This window comes from Pempheris klunzingeri, chromosome 19 (genome assembly GCF_042242105.1).
Source record: "Pempheris klunzingeri isolate RE-2024b chromosome 19, fPemKlu1.hap1, whole genome shotgun sequence".
Lineage (NCBI taxonomy): Eukaryota > Metazoa > Chordata > Actinopteri > Acropomatiformes > Pempheridae > Pempheris > Pempheris klunzingeri.
Window position 1 is genome coordinate 12,012,655 of NC_092030.1, and position 25,649 is coordinate 12,038,303.

The 25,649-nt window shown below is 41.5% G+C and overlaps 2 protein-coding genes across 2 annotated transcripts in view; one reads left to right on the forward strand and one right to left on the reverse strand.

Moving 5' to 3' along the window:
- Nucleotides 1-2,591: 2,591 nt before the first annotated feature.
- On the forward strand, nucleotides 2,592-5,809 carry bmpr1bb (bone morphogenetic protein receptor, type IBb). The gene is made up of 7 exons (XM_070849964.1): nucleotides 2,592-2,677; nucleotides 2,769-2,913; nucleotides 3,341-3,533; nucleotides 3,689-3,986; nucleotides 4,097-4,272; nucleotides 4,373-4,503; nucleotides 4,762-5,809. Exons 1-7 carry the CDS (start codon nucleotides 2,607-2,609, stop codon nucleotides 4,885-4,887), a joined length of 1,140 nt encoding a protein of 379 aa, XP_070706065.1. The 5' UTR covers nucleotides 2,592-2,606; the 3' UTR covers nucleotides 4,888-5,809.
- Nucleotides 5,810-6,037: 228 nt separating this feature from the next.
- unc5cb (unc-5 netrin receptor Cb) overlaps nucleotides 6,038-25,649 on the reverse strand; it is a 106,137-nt gene continuing 86,525 nt past the window's right edge. Inside the window, exons 8-18 of the mRNA XM_070850124.1 lie at nucleotides 23,642-23,698; nucleotides 20,785-20,976; nucleotides 18,303-18,665; nucleotides 16,006-16,093; nucleotides 15,681-15,852; nucleotides 10,832-11,065; nucleotides 9,995-10,144; nucleotides 9,730-9,894; nucleotides 8,832-9,010; nucleotides 7,657-7,798; nucleotides 6,038-7,325 (exon numbers count right to left, since the gene is read on the reverse strand). Of these exons, the coding sequence (XP_070706225.1) occupies nucleotides 7,236-7,325; nucleotides 7,657-7,798; nucleotides 8,832-9,010; nucleotides 9,730-9,894; nucleotides 9,995-10,144; nucleotides 10,832-11,065; nucleotides 15,681-15,852; nucleotides 16,006-16,093; nucleotides 18,303-18,665; nucleotides 20,785-20,976; nucleotides 23,642-23,698 (1,832 nt within the window). The 3' untranslated portion in view covers nucleotides 6,038-7,235. The remainder of the gene's footprint in view (nucleotides 7,326-7,656; nucleotides 7,799-8,831; nucleotides 9,011-9,729; nucleotides 9,895-9,994; nucleotides 10,145-10,831; nucleotides 11,066-15,680; nucleotides 15,853-16,005; nucleotides 16,094-18,302; nucleotides 18,666-20,784; nucleotides 20,977-23,641; nucleotides 23,699-25,649) is intronic.

Genomic DNA, 25,649 nt, shown 5'->3' on the forward strand with positions numbered 1-25,649 from the left:
AATATTATATCATTAATATCAATACGTCAGAGCCATTGATATATGAATCTGATGGCTGCAACTAATTAGTTTGTTTTTTTACAGGTGTGGGGGGGGCTATCATTGCATATGTGAATTAAGTCTAATATAGTGTAATGCAAGTATATGTATAAAGCCTCTTGTTGGATCAGGCAGAGCTGCACAATAGCTGATAAAGAGCCTCAAGTGATGTCACATCCTTCCACCTGCTGTGCAAAACTTAAGCCACGAGATCCACGATACATGGGTGCTGCCTTACTGCGCTGGTGACATCATTTGAAGCCAGGGTCTGTTCCAGGAGTCACCAGAGCTGGAGCTGTAGTATCATGGATATACCCACACACCCTCCTGACTCGCGGTTTAGGATTACCTGTTGGCCACGACGTCGCACTCCCTTTTTTATGGCATCACACAGTAAATAAAACAAAAACGAAATGTATCAGAAAACTTAGCACTTCAACATCAGCATGATAGGAAAAAATGACACACACCACATTTGAGAGAAATGCATTTGCAGGATTTATGACCTAAACTGCAGTCAGCCACCAGAGAACATGACATAAAAAATTATCTCTGGCTCTGCTGCATTGATTTTGCTACTGCCTAAACATGTAAACTGTTCCAGTTTTGATTCTCTGATTTAAAAAGGTTTACATTATTGAGTCTCAATGAGGAGTTCCAATACTGGATTCGGATTCAATAAAGTATTATTGAGCCTAAACATCTATGATGGTGACGACAATGAAAAAACTCCAAGTCAATGTTTACTTATATGATGATGTTTGCGCATTTTGGCAGGACTGATGGTTATTGCTTCACCATGGTGGAGGAGGAGGAGGGGGGTCTGACGGTACTCACTGCAGGTTGTTTGGGTCTTGTCGGCTCTGAGTTCCAGTGCAGAGTAAGTCAGCTGTATGTGTCAATGTATGTGTGCGTATTCCTGTGTGGATAAGTAGTTGCACTTGCCTGTGTATGTGTGTCCGTCTTCATGAGCCGTTGTTAAGTCTTTATGAGCTTTACTCGACTCACTGCAGCTCTTTATGAGACCTATTTAAATCAGATGTGTCCAAACCCCACTATCTTTACACTCAGTGGAAAAAAAAACCTTTGGTATATTGTAAAATGTTCTCATTAGGAATAAGCATGGCTGTAAATATTCATTACTCCTGTGTCTTTATTAGTGTTATGTAGAAATGCATGTGGCTTACGTGCATGTGTGTGTGTGTGTGTGTGTTAGGACACATGGAATGCACGTTCGAGGAGAGTTCTGGAGTGTTGCACAGATCAGGACTATTGCAACAGAGACTTGCATCCTACTCTTCCTCCACTTATGACGTCAGGTAAGACACACGCACACACACAGTGAAATCCTGCCCCACTTTAAAGCACGAGTGCTGTTTAGAATGGGCTCATTCAGGCCACGCTGGGTGGTGATGGGTAGTGACAGTTTAAACTGCTACAAACCACAGTGAAGTGGCACATGCTGCTTTGAGAGACAGGAGGAGAGAGAGAGAGAGAGAGAGAGAGAGGTGAAACAGAGCCTGCAGCCTTGGCTTGTTCTCTCACCCTCTAATGAAAAGGACAGCCTCTCCCCAGGGCCTGCTTGAGTTTCTTGCCTCGGGACGGATGTGAGATATCTGTCCATCTGTTACTCCGCAACACACCAACGCGCACACACATTTTCTCTCGCTTGCTCTCTGTCTCTGTCACACAAACTTACCATTACGCTTTTACACAGTCTCACTCGCTTCATTTTGACCTTCAAGCAAACACTGACAAACTGATTTGTCAAGTCGGTTGGAGTGATATGAAGGATTTTTTTTTTTTTTCATAGTTTGGGCCATCATTTCTATCACACTGAACTCAGTAATCGCTGTGACCCGTGAACATGGCTTGAACATTGCTACAACAAAGTCAGATGGAGTGAGAAAAAAGCTGTCAGGTGATCAGATGGGTTATAAACAAGCCAACAATTTAGTCAAAATATTGAGACAACTTTATTTAGAGGTAATACTGAATATGAGTGCATGTGAAATGTTGGTAATAATCCCTTATCTAACAGCGAGTACTGTTCTATAGTCAGTGTTGAACATTGTAATAATTGTACTGTTCACCTTTCTCTTTTCTCATCCACACAGTATCCCCTGTGTTCATGTGTGTGTGTGTGTGTGTGTGTGTGTGTGTCTGATTGGCACGAGCACAGAAAGAAAGGCTAGAGCCCCAGAGCTGCTTTAGGCCTTTGGGGTTTCTGTAGCGATGTCAGCGTGACAGCTGATCTGTTGGATTCAGGAAGGAGATGAGATCGATCACACGCTGTGAGAGGAGGGTGCAGCGAAGGGTTAGAGGGAGGGGGGGGTGGAAGGAGCTTGTCCCTGCCAATGAAAATTAGACAGATGTTGGAGGAGATAAGAATGAACAAATGACTGTCACTGTTTATTAATCAGTTCCAATTTTTACAGACCCTCCGTCTTATTTAGAACGTGATGATTCACTTTTAGGAGGGGTACAATTCTAATAAAAAAGAACATGAAAACAATATTAATACATTATCTCACTTTTTAGATTATGTGGACAGCAGTATCCAGTACATGGCTCTCTTCATCTCACTCACAGTCTGTAGTATCATCCTTGGTCTCGTCCTTATCTTCTGCTACTACAGGTAAAAATGTTGAAGACTTCATTGTATTCATGAACACATTCGCACATCCTCATGGGGTGTCAGTAAATATTGCATCACTATTCTGTGGCAGATATAAGCGGCGGGAGTCACGACCACACTATAGTATCGATCTGGAGCAGGAGGAGACCTACATGCCCCCCGGGGAGTCCCTCAAGGACCTGATAGAGCATTCCCACAGCATCGGGTCTGGCTCTGGGTCAGGACTCCCTCTACTGGTAAGAAAAAATCAGTGCACATCTGCCTGAACATCTCCTGCTTCTCTCTCATAGAACAGCAATAAATTACTGGAGTTTCTTATGGTTTCAACTAAGAATATGGATTAAATACATTTCATGCTATTATTAATTTCATGCTATCATCATGAATATCTTTAATTGTATGTATATCATCACCATATCATCGCAGCAGGATGATTGAAACAGGGTTAAAGAAGATGAAAAGAGAAAAACTCTCCTTTTACATATTCAAACAGATTAATGTAAAATGTTTGTTTTTGGTGCTTTTCATGGTGACAAAAAGCAAAGCAAGCAAACAATTTTAATATGTGATTTGTAATAATGATGTTCCAATTACCTTAAAATGTGGTATTAAAGGGAAAATGCATAACAAATCACACGTTTCTTTACAATAAACTGTGAACAGGTGCAGCGCACAATCGCCAAGCAGATTCATATGGTTAAGCAGATTGGGAAAGGGCGATACGGAGAGGTCTGGATGGGCAAGTGGAGAGGAGAGAGAGTGGCGGTTAAAGTCTTCTTCACCACAGAGGAAGAGAGCTGGTTCAGAGAGACTGAGATATATCAGACCTTCCTGATGAGACACGACAATATACTAGGTAAGGAATTGTAAATGGAGTGTGAAGAAAATAAATAGAAATAAGAGCTGGTTTAAGTGTTGGTGTGCAGTCTGTCTGAAAATGGACCCAAATTGTTTGCGTATGTGTGCACGCACGCTTCTCATTCCTTTTCGTCCCTTCTCTCCAACACCCAGGATTCATAGCAGCAGATATTAAAGGAACCGGCTCGTGGACTCAGCTCTATCTAATTACAGACTACCATGAGAATGGATCGTTATACGACTACCTCAAGTCCAACACCTTAGATGTCAAGGCTCTGTTGAAACTGGCCTACTCCTCCATATCAGGCCTCTGCCACCTGCACACTGAGATCTATGGCACACAGGGAAAACCAGCCATTGCGCACAGAGACCTGAAGAGTAAAAACATCTTGGTAAAAAAGAACGGATCCTGCTGTATAGCAGACCTTGGACTGGCTGTCAAATTTAACAGGTACAACATGTATTTTGGACCTTTGAACATTCATTTAAAAACCGTTAACAGTATCTTGGACATTTCCTGAAATATGTTTAATCCATTTCTATTCCTCCTCCTGGTCTCAGTGACACTAATGAGGTGGATATTCCTCCGAACTTACGCGTTGGTACAAAGCGCTACATGCCGCCTGAAGTATTGGATGAGACCCTGAACAGGAGCTACTTTCAGTCTTTTATAATGGCTGACATGTATAGTTTTGGCCTCATCGTTTGGGAGATGGCCCGGCGTTGTATCTCTGGAGGTCAGGAGTTGTTGTTTTTTTTATTTAAACATTATCAGTACACGTCTAGATGCTTTCACAACTGATCAGCTGATTCCCATATATATCTGTTTTCCTGAAGGCAACGTGGAGGAGTATCAGCTCCCCTATCATGACCTTGTGCCCACTGACCCTTCCTATGAGGACATGAGAGAAGTCGTCTGCATTAAGAAACAAAGACCTTCATTTGTTAATCGCTGGAGCAGTGATGAGGTATTGTAATGCATCAATTAGAAATAGTAATTGGTTCCTCACATGATTAAAAGCCATCTGGTCTGTAGCTATATGTGGTAATAAGTGGTTAACAAATTCTTCATGATTAATTAAAGACAACAGATAACTATGGCACAATAGATAACTATTAATCATTAATAGACACTTGCACAACTTGAAAATCCCATGTAAAGAGTTTTTGTATTCAAGATGTATTTATTGCATTCTTATGTAGTATGTGCGCATGTGTGTTTTCAGTGTCTGCGGCAGATGGGAAAACTGATGTCGGAGTGCTGGGCTCACAACCCAGCCTCTCGCCTCACAGCCCTGAGGGTGAAGAAGACCCTGGCGAAGATGTTAGAGTCCCAAGACATCAAACTGTGACAGAGGGTCGAGAGAGATGCTCTCATCAACAGAGACTTGTCACTGCCACTGGCATAGTGCCACTTACACTGGCCAATAAAGAAAGGGAAAAAAGAGCCTGTGAATGATAGGACAAAGGAAACTGACAGGGAGGATGAGTGATACAAATAATGGTCGACGGGGAGCCAGAAAAATGAGAGGCAAAAGATTTACTATGTCTGGGGAGATCTGCCCTCCCATTGTCTGAGCCACCTTTGTCTCAGACAGCGTTCAGGCTGTGCTTTCTGTGAAAGCTGAGTGGTTGTTGGGTCCAGACTGCCTAGGTGGGCAGGCGGACGGGGATCCTTGCAGGAGATGAGGAATAAAATCCCTGAGATTAGTTCTGAACAGAGGAAGCTCCTGCTCTGCCCTTCCAAAGCCATAAAGCAGTATTCTATGAGCAGTTTTTTGTACTGTCACAGCTGCCTTCGTGTTTCTTTTTTGACTCAGTCATTGTCAACTCTGACAATAGTGACTGTCATCCATCCAAAGAAATGTCTAATTCACGCTCAGTGACCTCATTGTTAATGACTATTATTCTTGTTATTATTATTATTATTACAGAACAAAGCTGATTAAGACTAAATTAATTAGAAAGAAACAGATAACAGTTTTTTCTATATAGTATTCCTATGTACATTTTATTTCTATATTAAAATAAGACCTATGGGTAAAACATGTTGTCATTGATGAATTTGTGAATCTTGGTTGTCCTTCAGGTCTTCAGAGCTGAGAATGAGGCCTTGCTCTCCCTCACTGTCTCTTCTTTCCTCTCACAATTGATTTGTACATAGTTGAGTGGAAATCTATTGCTAATTATTGCCTTGCTGGATGTTAAAATGTGTTTGATTTATCTGTGTACAGAATATGTTCCATCCACTCTACCACTATGGCATGTGCCTTATTTAATCTGTACATATGTGATTAATGAGTGTATGAGTGGATCTGGATAACATTCCCCAATAAAAGGACTATGTGTCTTGAAGGCTCTTCTATTTATGTCGAGCACAGCAGTAAGGTTCAGGTTATTAATCTCACAATTCAAACAAATGAGATCCTCATGCTCCATTTTCAATGTTGCATATAAATATAATTTATTATTAGTCTTAAAAATTCTTTCTTACACTTTGTACAATAACTTGACAGATGAAATGCAAGCAATTGCAAGGAACGTCATGTGTGCCAGAAACAGACAGGCTACATTCTCACTATACACAATAATAATCATGAAGCTGAAGAACAACTAGGGAATGCAAAGGCTAACCCGCTGAGAAGATTGTTTCAGAAAGATGCAAAGTTTGCATAGACGACTTTTACGAAAAACTGGGATAACTGCCATTAAAAAAACAAAAAAACAACAACAACCAAGAACACTTGAACAGTCACAAGTGCTGCTGCGTCAAAGGAATGTTGCATTTACTAACCATCACTCATTTTTTTCTGCACAGAATCGGTGTCATCGGACACTGATGGCTGAAGTCTGAGTTAAAATCAAAGATGAATGTAATTCAGTTCCAAACTCAAGAAATGACACTTTTTGTAATGATATTGGATATTTGGATGATACCTTCTGTATTAAATTTAACTTCATACACTGTATGTCAATTATTTGGTAAAAAGCAGTCGTATTCAGTTGCATTGGTCCTATAAAAATATACATATCTGATTCCCCTCTCTACAGTACCGCTACTGCTCTTTTCTGCCTGGTCTCTTTAATGTAGATGACATCATGTTGAACAACGTACAAATCACCGGCATCAGTCATGAATTTTATTCAGTTTGGGAAAATGGTCTTTATCACCCTCTAATATGGGGTAATAGACTGGCATTTTTTGCCAACTGACCTGGTAAAAAAAAAAAAACATGCAAAAAAAGAAAGTAAAGAAAAATCATAACCAATGCAACTTATCAAAAATATTTTTAAGACTTAAAAAATAATGTAAAACAAGCACACATAATTGAAAATCAATAATTATACATAACATGAGTAAAAAGTATTAATAGTAGTTACGACAGCAACACTAAGACTGTAAAATGATTACATCATTGATTTCCTTCTGTACATGTAAATGTGGCTGACAGGATGAGTCATTACTGCAAGTGGCCACCAGGAGGTGCTATGATACAGTCAAACATAATGAAAGAAGAAACAAAAATGTGAGGACACTGCAAAGTATTCCAGCATAAAATACAAAAAAGATATGTATAAATAGGCATATTATTAAATACTATGTTATCACAGAACACATACTCGTTCGTGGAGTTGCTATGGAGACTGCTTCCTCAGATCCAAGCCTTGCTCCTCTGATCCTTTGACCTTTGATAGTGTCTCAGTACTCAGGACTGTTGTCTATGGCAAGGGCATCATCCACATATCGACACAGTCCATCCACATAACCAGACAGCTGTTTCCAAGGAAACTAGAGCCAAAAATATCAAGTCGTTGTACCAGAGAGAGAGGGGGGGGGCAGCCAGGGAGAAATGACTGGCAGAGATTCTTGTTTACCCTCCAAGTTTTTACACCCTTTGTTGCCAATGTTTAACTGGGTCATGTCTGAGCAGACCTAGCTGTTTCTTACTTCTGAGTGCACAAACACCCAGAATCTGTGAGTGAGTACATGCATTTGTCATTGTGATGCCAAGTGATTTTCCTGATATTGGGCGTCCCCCTCTCTTATTTTCTTTTTATGTCTTCTTCCTCCCTGGAATGTCACACTCCCTGGTGAGCAGATGTCAGTGATCAGTCGGTGCAAGAACAAGGCTGTCATGGCGTCCCATTTCCTCCAGTACCTGGGCCAGGCGACTGAGGTTGCCGTCAGGAAAATGCTGGGCCTCCCACAAGTCCAGGATCACCCCCGTAGGACTGGATTTGGTGGCAAAGTAGTTAAGATACCTGAATGTATGATGGTAACAAAACAGAGAGGGATGGGTTAGAAAAAGGAGGTAAATGGTTACCAGACATGGATGAGTTTGCAGGATAGCTCCACCATCTATACAGGTATCTTCTAATGAGGATCAACACTCATTTGCTTTTTTTAAAAACATATATTTTCCCATAAGATTTTTGCCCAACCAGTTTAAAACTTGCTGGATTTCATGGTCCCCACTGCTAGTTTACTATAAATTAAGCAAAAGAATATTCATTTATATAAAGTTGAGAGACAAGTGGGGAGAATAAAACAATTAGTCCCTTTAAGTGGGTAAGTGATTTGAAAAGGGTCAACTTTCAGAGCATTGTGCTGCAAATTACATTCTTAAAATCCTATTTTGCACACTTTTTTCTGTTTGTCAGCCACATTTTGATATTCAAAATAAACACATAAATTTACTGCATGTATCATCACTGTGGCTGTGAATGAGAGGTCGGTTGAAGTCTCTCTCCTCCACTCCCCCACCCCCACCCCCACGCCACACTCTGTCAGTGGCCTCGTCAATCTGCAGCTGCTGCCTGTGATAAGGGCGCCCTGCTGAGCTGGGACCTTATAAATGGACACGCACTGTACCTCCATCACATACACGAGACTATCAAAGACACACGGATGACGTTTTGGAAAAAGCAGCGTCACTCTACCTTTGTCTCTCTCTCAGTCGGTCTCAGTTCAGTCTGGCTCAATTAATCTGAATTCAACAAATGCTTATCAAAAAGTGTCACATTCCCTCCAAACAAAATCAAATAAAAACAAAATTCTAATGACAAAAAAAAAAAGCAGCGATAATTGCACATCACCAACTTAAGAATAGGGAGGATTGTGCTCTTTCGTTCATTTCTAAAACAAGTCACTCTTTTTCCTCCATTTCATCTCTTAAAAATGAGCCAAGCCTGATGACAGCCTGTTCCTGTAGCCAGACTGTGATCAGTGAGAGTTTAAATTTGAGTCACTGTCTAACTCTTTTTCTCTCCCACACAGCCCTGTTCCTCTACCCACCTGTCAAGGTTAAGTTTGTGGGCCAACATCCTCCAGTCATTTCCCCTGGTCTGTGGTGCATCCAGACTGCCACACAACTTCTGTCGGATGGAGACGGGAATGCGGAAGGCATTGGGCCCCACCAGTGTGGTGATGTTACTGGCAGGGTCCAGCAGAGACGTGTCAATGCTCTGGGAATCCTACAGAGAGACAGAAGCAGAGACACATAGAGAGAGAGAGAGAGAGAGAGAGTGGGAGGGAGGGAGGGAGGTAGAGATGTTGGCGTTTTTTCAGGGTGCAGGCTGCATATACATAATTTCACACAAAAGGAAACATAATGTATCTCAAATGGATTTGTAGCACAGAATATCCCTGTTTCTGGATAGTATAAAAGTGAAGATTGATTATTTTATTGCCATTCATTTATTGATGCAAGCTGAGTGATTTTCAAATGCATTGCCTCTGGAGGATTAAGTACTGGAGGTCTGGCTACAGAAACCAGAGCAAAACCCAGAGACAAATGAGCCAAGGCCAGGCAGGGACACAGCTCTGCACTGCATGTACTGTAATTCATCTCATTACTGAGCACAAAACCCGTGTGCTCCTTCATCCCTCAAGCTCTTTTCTCCTGGCCAGATAGCCTTTGTGAAGCAAGTACGTCGCGACTAGAGGGTGAGAATTACCCCCGTGCTCTGTACTGGCCTGGTCACAGGTAAGACTATAACAAGGACGCAGGATTGAGACTCCCTGTCTTCCACCCTGTCAGTCTTTGCGAACATTGCAAAAAGAGGGAGGAGGGATTCACAAACTGATCTTTAATGGTTGTGATGCATTGCTCATATCTAGACAAGGGGAACGATTCTTTTAGGCCGTTATAAATTACCTGGAAGAGGCTACTTTTAGCGAGTATCAACCCTACCTCTGACAGCGTAGTGTCCAGCTGAAAAATCTGTCCTTCTCCCTCTACTTGGCGCACACATATCTTACAGGCCAGGTCCACAGTGCTGGCAGAGAACCGCTCCAAGGTAAAGCAACAGTGGAGATTCCTCTGTGAACTGTTCCACACTTGCTGAAAGGAAAGCTCCTGCAGAGAGGTGTGGAGGGTAGAAGATTTACTCAGGTGTCAGACTGCATGTGAAACTCTTTTAATCCTTTCTTTGTGAAAGGGTGTATGAAGAGCTTACCTGGTACTTGGCTAGAAGTTTGCTCTTCCACAATGTGTGGGGGACATCGTGGATAGAGAGTCGCAGGTTGTGGGTGCTGTCTTTAAAGTTGAGAGTCTTTGGTTCATCCAACAACTTCCCACCCATTTGTTTCTCCATCTGTAGGACTTCCTGAATGCACAAACACACACTTGTTCATTATTTTTTATTATTTCTTTTAAATTGAAACCAAGTGAACTAACCCCCCAAAACAAATATTTCTACTTTTGTGCTGCTGTCGTGTATCCAGTTTGCTGCAGCAGTTTCTTTCAAAATGCTCTAATGACAAATAAAATGTTTTTCATACAGTATATTCATGCTCTCAGGGCTTTATGAACGTGAATCTGGACCTGCCATCTGAAGCCAACTTCAATGTCCTTGCAGCAGTATCACAATCACTTCTCATTACCCGTTCCCAAACTTAATAACCGTGTTTAATATCCCTGCTCGGTATAATAATCCTGCCTTATCTTTCCTCCGTGTAGGTAGATGGAGGTATTAAACAGAAGGAGACAACAGTTGAGTAGGGGGATAAATGTAGCTTATTTTGTGTTGGGGTACCAGCCACATCTTTTTAGCATTCAAATGCAAGCAATTGTCATCACTTGTTATGACACCCAACACAAACATTTCTCATTCAGCCTCCCACATCTCATCTGTTGGCTATGCCTACACAACACACACATTAACAATTCAGTCAAAATGACACACAAGCATCATTGATGCTTACAAACACATTTCATTTCTGCAACATAACCTTTTGCAAAACACAGAGACAAAAGACTGGATACAAGCGCGCAAAAATTGCCGTATATTTACCTTGAGGGCGTCTTGTGTGTCGTCCAAGCAGTAGACTCTGATGTGATACTCCATGGCAGGGCAGGTGACAGGACCGAAGATGGCTAGTTTGAGGCGCTTGGTGGTCGCAGCGCTGAGAGATTGGCCCACGAGGCAATAGGTACCCAGGGTCTCTGTCAGGATGTGGCAGGCCTCATCATCCATTTGGATATAGCACGGCGTGGTGAAATTTTCTTCTCCCACCACCACAACGTCCTACAATATGGACAGGAGGTGAGAAAAAGTGACACAAGTGTGGGCGATAATAAAAATAAAAAAAACAGGAATAGTCCGAGGATTCATAATTTTGTTACAGCATATGGTAGCGCTTGCAGTTGGAAAAACAATTCTAAAGATGGTGAGAACAAAAGAAGATTAATAGCACGTCTAATGCTGTCACTCTGGCTCTGTCACACCCAAGTTTCTGTGTATTTGAATTTCTTGGTACATAAGGCCAAAAAAGCATAGAGGAAAAAAAAAGTCATGTTCTTCTACATTTATTTAAACACTTTTTCATTCCTACAAATGGAACTATTCAAAGTAAAGCACAATAAAAAAATATGTTCAATGTACTCCCCATTCAGTGGAGATAATCAGGAACAGCAGCTGAGCACTATTTGTTGTATTGCAGTGGGTCAGAGGAACGTGGATAAAATCATTATTCATTTCCAGAGCCTTCTCATTTGAAACCGTCACCTGTCGTTTTTACAGAACATTTCAATTCTTTTTTAATTGAAACTGAGCTGAATTTGAATGTCATTTTAACTGGTGAAGTACAATCAAGGGTCATGGCCTTTTCACACAAGCTGTGTCCTTTCAGATATTACACATAGCAAATCTGCATTACTAATGTCTGCCACTCTGCCACTGTGTATGTGAGGTAATGCTTGAGTGAGTATCCAGACCATTTGTAGTTGACCCCTGTAACAGCTCTAATGCCAGGACATATTTCTCTTTCATTAAGACAGTCTGGTGTGAAGATGATTATGTGGGCCTTTCTCTCTCTATCTTTCATTCTCTCTCTTCATCTCTCTCTCTCTCTCTCTCTCTCTCTGACTTTCTCTCTAATCCAAACACTCCTGTGAGCAGCACACTGGCATTAATTCAGCCTATTATGAGAGACAGAAGAGGAATTACAGTATTTTATTGTGAGCCAGGCCGTTTAACAGCAGTATTATGGCTGATCATTAGACTCTTTAACTGCTCTGGGGGGGGGGGGGGGGGGGGGGGGGGGGGAATAGCACTAGGGCTCCTTATTGGGGGATAATTAGAACACACAGTGGAAAAGTAGGCTTTTGCTTCACACGTGTGCAGGCACAAACAATCAAACATGTAAACATACAGACACACACACATGCTCACACAGCATAGTCTATTCATACATTTTTACATCATCAGCAGGCTGAATCTTCGTAGGAGAGTAGCAGCATGCTCTTCATTATATGACCTGCTGTCTTCATCATCATCATCACAACATCACCACATTTCCTCAGGGACAGTGTGTGCATTTGTATTTCTATGTGTGCGAGTGCTACTGTGTGTGTGTGCATGAGGAGGGGGACAGAGGATATATATGTGTATATATATATATTTTTAATATATATATAAATATATGTATATAATATCCGGGAATTACTTCTTCAGAGGAACTCATCTCTCTTGTTTCGACAGCGGTGATGAATACACATCTTGACAGAGCATGTTATATAAAGCAATATTTAACTCCTGGGAAGAGAGTCTCATATAAAGGAAGCTGCCGTCACCTTGGATATTACAATCCACATTTCTGGCAGGCCAGAGATGTAATCAGTGGCAAGCGCCTAATCTTCACCGGGGACCACGTTCCTTCCACTATATTTAATATTTGTAATGACCAGACACATCATCAGTTCCTCCAAAAGCTGAAAGAAAGCTATTTATTCTGCTGAATATTCTGACTTTGACAAACTGATTTCAAAATGTTCAGCAGTCAGAGGCATCACAGTGGGGGTAAAGGCGGGACTGACTACCCGAGGCTACAATGCACAGAGGCTCTGTGAAAAGCCTGGAATAAGAAGTTTGTGTTTGTTTGCAATGTTTTAAATTATTAAGTTATTAGTGTCATAACAAAATTATTTTTGGCTGAATAAATCAGTTGAGAGACAACTAATACAGAGCACGAATGATTTAAACTAATATCAGCAGTTGTTTAGATTGAAGGCAGTCAGCCTGGAATCCAGCTTGGAGCATATTTGCATTGTATATTAATCATTAATATATAAAGTAATCAGCATCATAGCTTACAGTGTCATATCCATATCTATCAACATAACCATGAAACACATGGCCCGCAGTTTCAGAAACAGCAACTTAGAGTGGAGCAGCAGTAGTTCCCTCAGCTGTGACATGGTGAGCTCATGAAATGGCTATTAAAGGTTATTACAAGCAGTCATTTGACATTAAGGTCTTTGGGTCATAGAGAGACATAGTGTCTTTAGGTCATTCATAAGCTTAATTCTTAATTCTGGTGGTTTTACTGTTGGTTTTGTATCACTATTTTACATCAAAGTCTATGGCGAATGTGTCACAAGCCAAAGTTCTGATGTATGGGAGCTTGTCACAACAAATCATTCAGGCTAGTTTAGGTCCAGCAAACAGGCTAGACAGGCCATTGTTTGATGAATGAATTATGCTGCAATAGTGCATCGTACACTGGTATCTATCCTAGCTCTCATTTATCAGACAGTACTGGCTTGATTTAGCTGCCAAGGTGTCCGAAGATGAACTGCCTTTGTAGGCTTATTGGGAAATATGTGTGAAAGCACCTCTGACCTAATCAATAAGAAGCATAGGACATATGCAAAAAAAAAGGTGTCGAGGGTGGGGGCACAGGGCCCAGAATGCCATGCTATGCCGCTGTCAGTCAGTCAGAACTCCTCCTGCTTCATCTTGGTGCACATTTGAACTTGCGACAGTGAACGTAGCAGCTGTGTGTGAGGCTCAGGATGCAGGTTCTGTACCCTCCGCACACATCTCACCATCACTGATTAGATTCCGTTAGATATAAACTAATGCCTGTGTGTTCATTTTGGAGGATGTAGTTTGTGGTGACATACACACAAAGTATCTATATATACACACAAGCACAGGCACACACACTCACACACTGAGTCTTATTGGCTGCCCCAAGAAATTCATCAATGTCACAAAGGCATGTGGGGTCGGTCTCGCATTTTTTCTCTGTTCCATGAGTCATATCATCACATCATCTGTGCAAATACTTCCTGAGAGTGATGTCATTTAAGCCACTATTCAATGATGAGCTGACAGAGGGTCATATATTGGATAAAGGCTGTTGCTAAGTGGCTGAATTTTCAATATGTGACTGGCCCATACAGGCACATCATCATTTTTCCAGATATAGACTAAAATCCAAAATGAAAAAAAATAAATCCTTTGTGTTCTGTATTGGTGTAGAGCCCTGTGTGGGATTGTTCTCTTAATCCTGCTCCTGCTGAATGTTTGACCCATACCGCTCTTTCCTTGTGCGTGTTCCACTTCCGCCCACACCTGCAAACTTTCTGACCAATTCCAACCACACAATAGAGTTGCAGTGATTTTGTATCTTCTCCCATCAGGAGGGCAAATGTGTTATGATTTTTTCATTGTCCTATTAAAAAGATACATGCTGATCAAAAACAGCCTAAATCACGGATTAATTAAATGGCTGCAGCAATTTAATTAAATTACGCAGTTTATTTTCTGACGTCTATCGCAAACTTTACACCACCTGCTTCTGACAGATTTTTACATCAGGACCGGTGGGATCTCAATGCCAAGGCAGCCCTCTGCTGTGCTGCTACAAACATGCTTATGATTCCTGTTTATACTTTGTGCACCGCTCCCTTTAAAAAGTCCTCAGCACGCTCCTGCCTGTAGGAGTTCATTAAAAACCAGAAAAACGGAACAAGAAATGCTCTCTTGACAGGTAAAAAAAAAAAAAAAAAGACGCTAATAACTGTCTACAACGAGGTCCGGCGTGATATTATCTGAGATGTAGCATTGATAGAGGTTTTTGTGGAGAGAGATGTCAACTGGACTATTTCTAACAATTCTAAAGCAGTTTTTGTGACAAAGGTGGAAGCATAATTTCTCTACAAATGATCTCTTCATGATAATTGGGCTGTTTCTGTGTGTGTGTGTGTGTGTGTGTGTGTGTGTGTGTGTGACAGACAGACAGAGAAAGTGGGAGAAGGAGAGAGAGGGGATAGGCAGAAAACACACTGCTGCCCTCAGCAACCCAACTTATCATCATCAGCATTGTTAATGATGAAGCTTGCAGGCACAGGGCTTCCAAAAACAGGAACACAGCACACGCACACACAACGGCACACACAACGGCACACACAAACAGAAATAGGCATTCATAAAGGTACAAGAAAGCAGTCTGGGGAAAAAAACAGTCCCAGTCTGTTCCCTGCTATCAGAGGTTTACTATTTCAGCACCTGGTCGCAACAGGGGTTTGCTCAGAGTGCTGAGCTGCACAGGCAAAGCAGGGAAGTTGATCCCCTTCACCTCTTCAGCGTTATCTATCCTTCCATGCCATTTCATCACTTTGTTTCTCCACAATACCTTTCCCCTTAGCTCTTTGCTGAGTAGATTTTTTAACCAATCAAATTGAGTGTGGATTACCTAATGGATAAATATCATCTGTGGATCTTATTTTAAGCGCCAGTGAATCATTTCAATGCTTCACATGGCTGTCAAAAGCACATTTTCAAACTTGACCACGGCGACACAGACATTAGAGTCTAAAGTTGCTCAGTTTTCATCATGCATCCCACATCTCACCTCCCACTGGTTCTGCTGTGAATGGCTCTTGAGCTGGATCAGCCAATCCTGTTGGCCGTCACACACGGCACAGTGGTGCATGGTGATGATGACGGGCCGAGTCAACAAGGCCCCGGGGGGCCCGCAGCTCACCACGGGGCCCAACACTGCTTGGCCATCTTCCACTGAGGGCCTGGAAGTGCACAGAGAGCAAACACACATGCAAACACACACACATGCTATTTAGCGGCGATGTGACAGCAGTCTTGTTGTATGGGTGACATGGCGGAGCTGACAGGGGTAAACACAGCTCTTGGGCACTGATTTGGCAAGCGACACCACGTACCTCATGTTGTCCTTCCTCTGAACCGTCACATACATCTCATACACTCTGCCCTGAGGAATAGCCCCTGCTGGGATCAGCAGACTCACCCCTGGGGAGGACAAAAACCGACACACAAGCAAACAGGCATATGTAAGAGCTGTGATTTGTCAGGTAGACCAGAGAAGTCTTTGTGCTGTTTGTGGAATAGGTTTCTTTTGTTAGGTGTAGAGTCAGTATGAGCAAAAAACAGGGATATCAGACAAGCATAGAAACTAAGAACTTGGAATGTTTGTATTACATACATATATTTACATGGTGGATCTCAGCTACAAACCCACCCTGATATACAGTAAAAATGGAAATTAAGGTCCTCAGTGCTTCACATTTTACATACAAAAGTAAAATATTAACTATTTTACTTGTAATGCATATATCTTAATGATTGGTGACTTTACTGCTCCAGTAAAGAGCAGTTAAAGCCTCGGTGAAAAGTGATAATTGTCTTTCATAGAGAAGTATAGTAATAATCTCAATTCCTCAAAGCCCCATATATAAAAACTACGGCACTTTACCGCCTTCTCCTATGGCATCAGGAAACGATGTGACATTTCATTTCTAAAATCAATGTTCTCTCTTCTCTTCATAACATTCTCATATTGCTGCAGCCAGCATGATTTACATTTTTCTATCTCAGATTGATTTGATATGATGTCCTGTCCGATGTGTTTTTTTGGACCCTACCCCCCACATTCCCTCATGCATGCACGCATAAAAAAAATCTCTCTCTCTCTCTCTCTCTCTCTCTCTGGAGGGGGTTTCTCAGATAGCTCATTGATTTCCCATGTCCTTGTACTGAACTTTTCAAAAGGTGACAGACAGCTTCTCTTGCTAGCTACCAAGGCAATCGCAACTCTGCCACAGGGACGTCTCGCACACTGCCACTCTCCCTCACAGCAAAGCTTCAAAGAGATGGGAAATGCATTTTAAGATGCAAAATACCAAACAGCCACACTGACAGTGCCACAAAATATTTCATTACCCAGACACACGAAGAGATCAAATATCAAATGTGCTCTTTCCTCTCCCTCTGCCTATGTAACATGATGAGGTGGCTAAGCACAACTAGCAGCTGAGAACACTTTTACAGGAATCAAAACGAAAAAAGAAAAACTTAGGAAACTTGAGAAGTCCGTGTATCCTTTAATGTCTCTGCTAGTGTGTCTATGCCTGTCAACATGCATCTGTGGCATGTTGCAAACAGCCCACATGTGTTTGAAGTGAGGACAGCACGGCTAATGTAAGCTGCCTGAAACAGTACACCTCTACGTCAGTACTTCAAGTGCACCTTAGGTATCCATCAACTCTCGTAATACTGTGTGCAGTCAATACGCTGATAGGTTACATATGGTTTAGCATATTATTTCAAAGTCACGTCTATGTGTGTAAAGGTTATCCTGGTAAAGAAGCAAGGTACAACAGATGGAGTTCAGATCTAATACATCTAGAACACAACTTATTCTGTATTTCATTATCATTAGTTTTTTTTTATCATTATTAGTTTGGGCAAATTTCACCATGTGTAATGATAAATGTGGTGCCCCTCAAGGGTGTTTTTCACTTTATTGCAAAGGTTCTTTATAGCTAAGCTCTAATATTCCCATAGCTCCATTATTTACTGACTGATGGAGCAAGTCTATAAAGTGGCTTTCTGAAAGCAGCATAGATAAGTCAACCTGTCTCCGTAGTATTGTCTTAGTATTGTGAAAAACTTGCACTTGCATGTGGGGTATGTGGCAGACAATTTCTTGGACGCACTGACTTCTTGTCTTTTTTTTACTGGTTGCCTGGCAACCTCACAGTGACAGGAACCCATTGCACCCAACAAAGAAATAGTGTGGAGTTTCAAGTGCCCATGGGATCTTTTAGGGTAACATTTTGGGCTGAGACCATCATCACCAGACTATAATGAATGAATGAAGAGTGGTCCCACATGGGGAGAGCTCATGGAGTTTATCTTTTCACTCACACACATATAACACAGAGACACAAACAGAGAGCTCATAAAGCATCTTAAGGGAGAGCCCTTGATGAATAAAAACATGCAGCTCCAATCGAAATAGACAAAAGACAGCTAATGTATATTAAGAAGAATTATGAGAGTATTTGCTAGAACTAGCAGATCTCTCCCTCAAGAATCATATCTCATTTGGCCTTTTCTTATACTATGTTTACTCTTAAATAATTTAAAAAAAAATAGAAATATCAATATGCATTAAATCCCAGTTCAAAACACACATTCTCATTGTTTAGTACAGTACCGGAGTTGGGCACAATGAGATGTCCCCCCTGGGAGCTGAAGGAGCCCAGTGCAGTGCAGGATGGATCCCTGGTACGGAGCAGTGTCTGGGTCTGTGTGCGACGGCCCATTGTGCTGTCATTGTTGTCCAGGAGGCAGTGCGGTAGCTTAGGTGAAAGTTTAGAGGAGAATTCTCCTCCTAGGTCATCCTGTGGAGTCACTAAGCCTGAGGAGTTATACACCTTAATCTTCAGGTTGGGAAGAGGGTCCAGCAGTGGGGAATTGGTCATGGGGATTTTGTCAGCCACATCATGGAGGGCATATACTGGACCGCGGTACATGGCGGCCGCTGAAGTCAAGTCAGGGGGTGCTGTTAGGAGGTCAGCTGGAAAAGGAAAGGAAGTGACGTCAGTTAAGCAGAGTGAGTGCCTTAGGGGAAGTATTGTGGTCATCATATTCTCTCTCCAAATGTGGAGAACTGGTAACTTGAAACCAAAATCACCACAAGGAAATGAAGTGTTGGCAGCAATCAGCAAGACCGCCGCCTGGATTTACTCATTTGTTTTTCATTCATTAGGGAAGTCCACTTCACCACCAAGAAACATTACTCAGTCAGAGAAGTTAAAGGCGCAGCGGTGATTCATGAGTAACAGATGGCATCGCTAACTCTCAGTTTACCCGGTAGGTACAAGGATGAATGTTCAATAGCTGGGCTGAGTGGGTGGAGCGATGGCAGTGGGAGCTCTTTGTCCTCCAGCTCCTTCACTGCCTCTACCCCCAGTGTCTTCCAACAACTCAAATTTATAAATGGTACAGATGTCAATGAAAGTCATTAAAGTTGTTCAAATAAGATAGATGGCTGACAAAATGATGTATTTTATAGTAGTACAGTAGTTGTAGTAATACTTGTGTTATTATCAATAATGCAATGTAAACATGAGTTAATGGTAATAAATTGCATTATTGTTACACAATCAGAGACGTTAAGATGCACTTTTACCATCAATGATGACAAGAGTAGTCCAAAGCAAAGCTTGTGTCATAGAAGGTTTTAAAGTAAGTGGATCTGTTGAGTTACACACTAGTTGCAACACAAAAGACTTGAAATGCATTAAACTAATTGATGGACTGATTGGTGATTTTGCCGACATGGTCAGTTTGAACACATGCATGAGATTCAGACTGGGTTTGATTTGCTTATGTATGGCCATCAGATCTTCAGTCATCAATCTGTGGCATCCAATGTATTAAATGACCAGAGGTTAACATCATTACAATTACTAAACACATTTGTTAAGTTAGCTTCATCATTTAATAGGTGTGGAGGATAACTGTGTTAAAAGTGTTGTTTGATAACAATACTAATCGATAGAAATCTCATAAGATTTAGTTCTAGACTGTCATTGTTATCACTCAACTAAACTAGCTTAATTGTATCCTTTTACAATATGCTTTGATTTTGTACAAAATCTTTTGTATTTTTAATCTTGATGAATTCTGCAATCTAAGTGCCTCTTGGTTGCAAATTGGTTTGATGCTGGATTAGCAGACATCTTTGATGTGAGTGAGTCTCTCACAATGACAATGGGACAACAAGGACAGCGACAGAGAGAACATATTTAGCAAAGATTTGTGGCTCTAAATGCAAGCTGGCCCTTTGCTACTTTACTTGAGACATTTATCCTTCGGAATCGAACAAGAGGCTATATTAAATCTTACTTTCCTGTCTCTGCTGTTATTTTCTTTTCTTGATTTTGCTTTTCCTGTTCCCAAAACCCCACTGACTATTTACAGCACGTTTATTCTGATCTGTCTGTCTCTTTGTCCAGCCACCTGTCCTCATCCCTGCAGTCTTACTTGTAAATCCTGCATCACCAGGCCAAATCTAATTACAGTTTAATATGCGACATACAGACTGGCCTTATTATGCCTTAATGGAGGGGCATAGTTTGGCCTCCCAACACAACGACAAGCATTTTAATATTTTCATCACCTTCCCGAAACATGTCTGCTGTCTGTATTTCTCTCATGAGCTCCCTGCTTATCAACAGTCAATTACTGATAACACCATCTACAGTAGGGTAAGGTATTGATCCTCACTACTTTTTTTTGGTACCAACTAAAATGTGTCTGTATCACGTCTGTTCACTTATGTTTTAATCAGACTTTTACTTGTTTAAATGACACAATTTTTAATTTTAGAATATTTCATTTAAGCAAACTTCACATGCGGCTGCTTAAGACAACATTTAAAATTTTTGTTTTTAAACTTTGTTCAATGCCTGACTTTTTTGAAAATGTGGTTATGTTTCTTGAAATAAGATAACGAAAAAGTAACATCTTGGTATCTGTATTGAAACTAAACTATTTTATCATCATAAATATCAAAAAATTCAAATGATTCAAATGAACCCAGTCCTAGTGCCATCTAATTCACCATCTCACTTCACAGACACACACTGATACATGCACGAAGGCAAACACATGCATCTCCTGCGCCCCACCTTTGCGGGCAGTCTTGATGCTGACTGGCTGGAAGCCTCCATTGAGGGCGGAGGAATCAATGATGTCAGAGTCGAAGTCGCGGTGGTTCTTCCTGTAGATGAAGAGCGCCACGACGACAGAGATAACCAGGCACATGATCACCGCTATGACAATACCCACGTACAGAGCTACGTCGTCTGTACTGGGGGCCACTGCAGGTGGAAGGGAGAGGGTGTTGGGGAAGAGAGACAAAACACAGAGAGAAAAATTATCTTTTAAGATCTCATAAGCTCGCATCAATAGTGTTAAGCTTTCTTTCTCAATATGCCCAATGCAGTATATGATGAAGCCATTAACAGCCAGACTAATATCCTGGTTTACGATTGAGCCGGATATTAATAAACATCCACTGGGAAATAAATGCATACAGTATATCTCTTAGCTTTTTTGTGGTTAATGGTAACCTACTGTGAAGATTAGCCTGGGTGTTGATGAAATAATATAGAACGCTGATAATTGTCAAAAGTGAACAGGGATAATGATACATGTACTGTAGAGTACAGCGTGTCATTTTGTCTTTTCAGCTGTACCATCTAACTTTCAACAACAATTTCTTACTCACAAAGAAATCTGATAAACATGCAGCAGTCATGACTTATGAGTCCATGTTGCTAATGGCCAGTGATTTATATTTCTTGAAGCCTTATTGTGTTGTGTGAGAAAGGGGGCATCATAAAGATATTAAGAGACAAGAAAATAAAGATAATGATGATAAACTCTCTGCAGAACAGCGCCGTTAATAGGGATGGCTGCTCTAGCGCAACCCAATGACACACTGTCCTAACAAGCAGGCTCAGAAGCAAGATCAAAAGTTGTGAAGACGGAGATACAGATGTTTTCATCTTCAAATTACTGTGCTCTGTGTTGGAGTTCAGAGTCTGTCTCTGTCTTTGTTCTTACACACTGCAGATAAGATTTAGACATAGCTTGAATTTCTCAAATTGTCTTTCATCTCCGTCTCCCTCCCAGAGTCTTTCTGTCCACTTTCCAGCTGGAGAAACCTCTGTGATTAGTAGGCCTGGCATGGATATAGTGGCTGTTAGAAGCGCAGACTCAGACAGGCACGAATTACAGATCAGACCTTTTAATGGATGCCTACTGACAGACTGAACTCTCTGTGGTGTTTGGTAAAGAATGTCCTTCACTGTCACCAAGCTGACAAATGGGGAGAAACTTGTTTTTAGAGGTAGTGAAATACCAGGAGGCATGTGTGAGCCTGTATGTGAGCGTCCGTGTAAGGGGACTCTACAAAAAGGCAAAGACCAAAGCTTATAAATAATTTTTATTTATGAGGGAATAAAGTTATTTTTATAAGAGAGAAATTTCTGTTTTGGAGATAATTTGAGTATGCAAATGGGCCGAATGTGCACCAGTAGATGGCAGCATCAGCCGCAGATCCATCCACAGCACTTCGAGGGCATGCATGATGCCCGAGCTTTCGTGTAAATTAGCCTCATGTGTCTCAGGGATACAGATGGCACTCAATCTGTGTCTCTTGTGTTCTCCTGCACAAAGGAGGAGAAAGGAACAGAGGGAGAAAAGCAAGAGAATGGAGTGCTTTTGTGACTATTGAAAGCCGTTTTTTCCACATCCCTGGTCTCTGAGGCTGCCTAGCTGCTTTTTCTTTAGTTATGACTATGGTTTATTTATATACTGTAGATAAACAGGTTTTTTATCAAGCAAATACACTTTTTAACACATAGTCTGTTTAAAATCTATTATGTTTCACCCTCTTAGAGAAGCTAAATTCATATGAAAGTGGGTATGTCCTTCACCAGGATATTCCCTGTCGCTCACAGCATAAACACAGTGATTAAAAAAAGTAGATTCTTTAGATGCCCTAAATGGCCACAGTTAAAGAGATGGGGGATCTAATACTGTAGTTATTTCAGAGACTTTATTTGCCTCAGTCCACAGGAAGGACCTGTGTGGCCTGGCCCTCTCCATTCAGTCTTAACTGAGACATCACATTTATAAGAGGAGTGTCAAGATATATCCTCATGTATGTTAGGCCTGTAATCTTTCCTCTACCACAGACACGAACAGAAAACAGAGCAGGGAGGCAATGATGAAAGTCTGAAAATGTAATTTCACTGTGCTTCCTCTGCCAAGCTTCCCTGCAGTTATTTAACATATATCCCCTCAGTCGAACAATCTTCCATCCACGCTTTGATGATAAAGGCAGCAACCTGCTAAGTGTACGCATTAAAATGTATCACTTAGATTAATACATCCCTTTGAACATGAGCCATTGTCGGAAAGGGAAAAGTACAAGAAATGGAAATGAAAGGGATTACTGAACACTCCATTCTCTGTGAGGATGCAGAGATTTACAGAGAGAGAGAGAGAGAAATATTAAAGATATACACAGGGAAAGACAGTGGGTTAAATTCTTCGCCAGACTCAGTGTCTGAGCTGGCGGCGAGGCAAGGTGTCAGCCTGCAGTTCATGAGGAGCAACAGGGTAAAGGACAGTGTCGGCTCTGAGTCAGAGAATAGTAACATGACTGTAAACAGGCAGCTGGCAGGCAGAGACACATTATGTGAAAAGACAGAGGGGAAATCAAAAAAGGAAATGCCCTGAGGTGGTTACCTGTAGAAACAGAATAGCAGTAATGAAACATAGATGACATAAAAGAACAAGGGGAACATTTTCTTATTTCTGTTTTGTGATGTTAGTGCAAAATTTTTAAACGGTGCGATATTTTCTAGTGATTTGTCCGAGTGCAAACAACCTGCTAATGAAGACTGGAGACAGACATGATGAGGAATGTAGAAATAATGTTAAAAAAAATTATAAAAAAAGACAATAACTCACATGAATTTCCAAAATCACTGTTGTCTTTTGCCTCAGAGGACTTCTGATATAAGGTACCTTGAAAAAAGGAAGGGATTGTGGATGGGAGAGTGAGAAAGGGAGGTAAGAACGGGAGGAGGGAAGGGGGAGGATGAGGGGTGAGGGATGATGAAAATCAAATTTAAGCCAACAGAAAAACAAACTGAACAAATGAGACAGCAACAAACTCGTGAGTAGGAGTGATGACACAGGGAAGCGATCTTTCTTGATTTGGCCCCTCCTCTCCAGATCTGTGTATAGGGTATAGAGATGGATGAGAGGAGTAGGGGGGGGGCATGGAGGTTCTGTGAGGGAGTGGCATGATCCATCAACTTGGCTTAGTGCCTCACCAGCAGCAGGACTGATGCTGGCAGGTGAGGGGAATGGAGGGGCTGATAAAGTGTGGGCTCCAACAGAGTCAATAGAACCAACAGCCTTGCATCTGTCACTGGAAGGTGGATGGAGAGGTTAGTGCATGGAATAAAAGGAACGATTATGTTAGGAAAGCAGGAAATGAAAAAGGGTTGAAGGACAGATTTGGAGAAAAATCTTCCAGGAAAGCACAACTGGGCTTTTGGCTGGCTTTGTTGTGGCCAGGTTATACATTGAAGTGAAGTGGAAAAGCAGCCAGGGATAGTGCACTAGTGCACATAATATTCAGTCTCCCTGGGACATCCATAAACAACTATACAAACAATGAAGTCCTTATTGGAGAGGGAGAGAGCCACAGGCAGACAAGCAGACCGACAGGAAAATCAATGGCTTGATAGATGGGGCTGGTGTGTACATGTAATCAGGCAACGAGGAAGCTGGGCTGGAGCAGGGGGAGGTGACTGTCAGGGTCAGTCTAACTGATGGCCCATTTGAACCCATCCTGTAGAGCTTCCATTCATCCATCCGTCTACAGTATAGCTAGAGTAAAAGCATGCTTCAGTGGGTGGGCTCTAAAGGAAACCTCAGAGCCCCAGACAGACAAAGATTATTCTTTTCTGGCAACCTAGAGCTGGAGAGGAAGGGGACTCAAAGTACAGGAAATCATTGTCTGTGTTTCAGCCATTACTCCCTTGAATTTGGCAGATGTTCAGCCTCAGAAAGGGATACTGTAGTCTGGCAAAACTGATGTCATCATTAGTATAAATAATAATGTGTTTATTTTTGCTTCTACTACTTCTTGGTGGACAATCTATGTTAAATGAAATTGATGATTATACACCAAAGACATTTATTTACATTTAATCAAAACTTTTCAACGGCTTATGACCATAACATAAATAACCTCATATTCTTGGCTGAAGTGAACTTTAGGTTCATAATTTTCCGGTCTTTGTTGTTTGATAGCAATAAAGCATTTGCCCTTGCTAGAGTGTGTGCTCCCCTTTCTCTACATCAATATGTCAGGGAAATGTCATGTCTGAGAGCAGGGTTACTCAACGCTTGGAAAACAACATGAGAATCAAGGAAGACAGACCACAGAGGGAGCGCAAAGCAGAGATTTAGAACTGTGAAAAATATACTCTCGTGTTAGACTTGGGAAGTTCTCACTGAACAGGCAGAGTGCAACCTCTCTAGATCAATCTGGAAACTTAACTTTGTTAAATCCAACCCCCAAACTCCCCGACAGTCTAAATGTGATAAACAAGCTACTAAGTAAATTATAACACAACTCTCTCCTTTTTGACTTAGGTCAGTCCTGTTTTCACAGCGTGCAGGATTGGAGGCTGAGCATCACAAGTTCTATTTCCAGCTTTGGTCATATCAAATTCCTTTGCCAGATTTCTGTGATGGATACCAATTGAAATGATTTAAATAAATTCAAACAACAGAAAATAAGATCAAGCTGCAATGGAATCCAGAGACAGGTGTTTGCACAGATCCCAGACCTGCACTAGAGGGAGCAGATCAGTGGTCCGATGTGAGTTCAGATTGCACACAACTTCCATTCCCAATCATATTTGCCATAATGTGAGCTTTTAGATAATGGGCCGTTCTC

Excerpts from the sequence above, each read along its gene's own strand:
- bmpr1bb (XM_070849964.1), top strand. The coding sequence starts at position 2,607 with ATGGCTCTCTTCATCTCACTCACAGTCTGTAGTATCATCCTTGGTCTC. Across the intron at positions 3,534-3,688 it reads GAGACACGACAATATACTAG|GATTCATAGCAGCAGATATT; the intron begins GTAAGGAATTGT and ends TCCAACACCCAG. Across the intron at positions 4,273-4,372 it reads CCGGCGTTGTATCTCTGGAG|GCAACGTGGAGGAGTATCAG; the intron begins GTCAGGAGTTGT and ends GTTTTCCTGAAG.